Here is a 4,334-nt window from a genome sequence, read left to right as displayed (position 1 = left end):
TTTTAGCACCATACACAAATCCGGTTCAGGCTTTACTTACGGCAGTCCAGTCGTCCGTTTCCGATCGGAACATTGATGTTTTCCGACCATTTCCTCATATTCCAGCTGAGTGTGGTCCAGGACCGACATTTTTAAAATCAGAGTTTCATGACCACCAAATACAGGTTTCCACTGCACGTGTTTTTGCACGGTCGCGTGCAGAATTGTCCGAACCAACATCGACAGAGAGTATTACTGGTGATAACTTAGCTGAAAGGATCTAAGTTGATACCTCTGATTGTACCGTTCAGAAGGTCACGTGATTGTCCGTCAAACGTCCAGCGGTACGGGCCTGTATCACGTAGACCAGTATTAATTAAGCTTCCTCAGGTTTTCCGGGTGAAATTTACATCACAGCTGGGTGCCGATAGTGATCTTCTGGTTTCACTAATACATAAGCAACTGGTCTATGTACGTCCTGCGAGGGTAAGTAGCCCGGGGGACAACAGGGCACCAGATACTGTCCAGGGTGAGAATGTGCGGCCGGGGGTAGTCCACTCAAGGCTGATGCCGAGGAGTGAGAAGGAAGATAGGGCGAACCATACATACTGGGTAATTCTTGAGAACGAAGTGCACCTATTGAAGAACTGTCCAACTTTCCTGCACTATCAAGATGAGGATAAAATCCATGTGTTGACGAAGGTGGTAGAAATGCTCTCATTTTTTCACTTAAACTAAACGAAGCTGCGCTCCCCATCATTCCCTCTGCTTGGCTTGTCATGGGTCCGAAACCCGGAGGCATGGTCCCTAGAGACGGCCCAAAGCCTCCTAACATCGGAATTGGGAAAGCGTATTTGTCCTTTTTAAGAAGGGATTTTGGTTTCCTTCTGGGTCTATATTTGTATTCTGGATGTTCCTTCATATGAAGAGCCCGTAATCGTTTGGCTTCATCAATAAATGGCCGTTTGTCCTCCTCGGAGAGTAGTTTCCATTCCGCTCCTAACCGCTTACTGATTTCAGAGTTGTGCATTTTGGGATTTTCTTGTGCCATTTTTCGTCTTTGGCCTCTTGACCACACCATAAAAGCATTCATCGGTCTTTTCACGTGGTCATTGTTTAGATGTTTATTATTTTCCATGTTTATGTCAATACTTCCTCCTCCACCTGATGGCGACAGGTCTTGTGGGCTCATTTCACCACTAGTGCTCATTATGTCCGATGCTGTTTAACTCACCTTACGCCGATAAAAATATTTACCTGGATGCGGTTTTTCACCTGTAATCATCCACGTGTTGTTGGTAAATAATGCAGTTTACCACAGAATGTAAACATTCAACACCGACTTTTTCAAGGAGTCCAAGGAAAATGTCACACACAGCAAACGTTCAAACAAGTATTTCACAGTCTGTAATAATGACAGACATCAGTTGTATTCCGGTTTCAATATGAGAATCACCTGCTATAAACGACCTGATCCATACACAAGGACAAGCAAACTACTCGGATTTTTAACTTCAAAAGCTTAAATTACATTCTATCGACCTAAACTCACGCCCTACAGAATCTGTAGTGTAATGATGTCATAAGCAGCGTCAACCGCCAATCATTTCCAGAGACGCATGTAAGCTCCGCCCCCTCTTTTGTAAAAGCGGTTTTAATTGGTGAAGTATTGTAAACGGCGTGATATCTTAACAGCAGTAGGCGTTAAACTCTCTGCTATTGAACACGCCCTTTGGTGTCAGTAACACTTTGACTGGTTAGAAAAGACATAACGCTTTGTACAGCGCTGTTTCAACCCAATAAATGACTACTGACTCGGGTAAATGGACTGATATTTGTTTACGAGATACCGGCACACTATTGACAATCAGTTTGCGGTTTGCCGGCCACGTGCTACCGCCCTGACAGTAATCTCTGACTAAGGCTAATTTACAGACCATAAATTTATCTGAACATATTATTGTCTTAACACCATTTCTTTATCTTTTTGTTGGATTATCTATTTGATTCTGCTCCCTAAGATTCCGTCCAATTTGTTAAGAGACGGTAAACGTCTTCTTAGCAAATCATGGACTTTTCTTCACATTGTGAATTGTAAACGTAAGTAGATATTTTCTATCTTTTAAATGGTGAAAAATTTGTATAGACGGTTGACTGTTAATGCTGTGATTCCGGCGGATTGTGTAACAAAATTATCAATATTTGGATGACGCAATTGTATCCAGGATAATCATGTTGTCCGTAATATATATTCTTGTCTACTCAAAATGTAACTTTTAGATTATTTATTTGAAATGTAGGTTTATGATGTTCCTGAAAATGAAAGTCAATTGATTCATTTGGCTTCCTCCGTCAGGTCAAAACAGAATCTAAGATGCAAATATAACGTACATATATACGCAGTTCTTCTTGCTGTTGAAATCTACAGTCATGCTTGTATAAGCTAAATTCTCTGCTAATTTAAGGATTATAACTTAACTATTTAAATAAAATCTCATGTATACATTTTCATAAGAAGATAACACAAATTAAAATCTCAAAAGCGTTTTTGTAATGAAGCATTCAGTACTAGAATCAAAGCGTTATGATATCGATACATCTAATTTTGTTGTATTTTACTTGTCACCAACCATAATGAACTAATTAATTTGTTTTAATATCTAAATCTTATAAAAAGTGTGTGATTTGTTTTATTGCGTTAAGAGTTAATGACATCAGGGCTTGGACATACGTTATTTCAACTTAGACAAGCTCTTCATTGGACGAATGTCCAACACGATAGGACAGCGTTAATATATCCACTTAATATGTATTGACCTTTAATCGAAATATTTCAGAAAGGGAGCAGAAATTCAAGAAAGAAAGGAAGAAATAAACAAACAAACAAGACAGACAAAAAGATCGATTATATGTTTTGAGATAGTTTTCATGCTGGTATGAATGTTAAATACCGTATAGTTTCATCCAAGTGATCACAGTTCACATATATACTGACAATAAGTTACAGATAAATATCTTTAATCTTAAAGGCTTTTACTATCAAAATGTAATGATTTCGAAGAATGCACGAGTAAATTTAGACATATTAATTTACGAACTATATATAATAAAAAATACAACAGTGTGGCACAGTTGCTAATGAATTTGATTATATCTTTCATTTTTCACAAATCCGGGTCATATAAAAATCACACATAAAACTAAATTGAAATATAAATTCTTAAAAGCGAAAGTAAAAAACACAAAGAACCACTTGTTATTGATTAATAATACACTTATTAACACAGTTAGTGTCGATGACGTTCTCAATACGAGGACAATTATATCATATTGAAATACAAGCATTGATTCCATACATATGTGATGTACAATGAACGCGTGTGATTTCAGGAGAGGTTTTTGTCCTGAATATGTCGGAGACGAATATAACTATTTGTACTAATGTAATAACGAATCGGGTTTAAGGTTACGGCAGATCATCATATAGAATGATTGTGAAATGTGTAATACTGTAATTTGAAGTAAGCAGCAGTAACGACGACGACACCAACATCATACCACAGGCACAAACAATCTTTCCATTTTTCCATATTTTCGAGGTTTTGGTGAAAAGGTCACAAGGATGGCATATTTGAATAGTAGAAGGTTTGCCCGATAATGGTAAGTATCTTTGGTCGTGAGAAAAAGAGAACTGGATATTTAGTTTGAAACAATACTTATCTTTAGTGACTTGAGTACATTTATTCTGAGTTTCCATAATGTAATTGTATATTTCCATGTGAAAATGTTGTATTTGCATCCTTCGTTTTACAAAAATAGTCTAATGTGCGTTAAAAGGAGGTTCGAAAAATGTATAAAAGAATTAACAATTTTCTTTTCTTGCGGAACTTTTAAATACGAGGAATATTGAATGTCTCATCTCTGATGAATTCTTCAAACTTTGTATAGATCAGTAGTGATAAGAATAAAACTTTTTGTAGGAAACATTTTGAGGATTTTGAGTCTCCATGCTGACCCGTAGTATTTTGCGTGTATTTGTTAAAACTTTCTAGTTTGTAATTGCTATGGTGTTTTGTTAGTCCCGAAGTTTATCTTAACCTGCGTGCCACGCTTAATTAAACACTTATGTAACTCTTTTATTTTGTAACAGCATGTGAGGTATTGTATTTTGTAACTGTGTTGATTTTGCAGGTATTGTATTTTGTAACTGCTTCTTGAGGTATTGTATTTTGTAACTGCTTGTTGAGGTATTGTATTTTGTAACTGCTTGTTGAGGTATTGTATTTTGTAACTGCTTGTTGAGGTATTGTATTTTGTAACTGTTTGTTGAGGTATTGTATTTTGTAACTGCTTGT

General features: G+C 36.7%; 1 protein-coding gene across 1 annotated transcript; it reads right to left on the bottom strand.

The window, feature by feature from the left end:
* Positions 1-385: 385 nt before the first annotated feature.
* On the bottom strand, positions 386-1,264 carry LOC132565407 (transcription factor Sox-14-like). The gene is given in 1 exon segment (XM_060230051.1): positions 386-1,264. A coding segment is annotated over 1 exon segment (879 nt).
* Positions 1,265-4,334: the final 3,070 nt, after the last annotated feature.

This window comes from Ylistrum balloti, unplaced genomic scaffold (genome assembly GCF_031769215.1).
Source record: "Ylistrum balloti isolate Yb309-2 unplaced genomic scaffold, AGI_CSIRO_Ybal_v1 Utg369576, whole genome shotgun sequence".
NCBI classification, from domain to species: Eukaryota; Metazoa; Mollusca; class Bivalvia; order Pectinida; family Pectinidae; genus Ylistrum; species Ylistrum balloti.
The sequence above is the reverse complement of the archived record's forward strand: the minus strand, read 5'-3'. Positions and strand labels throughout refer to the sequence as shown.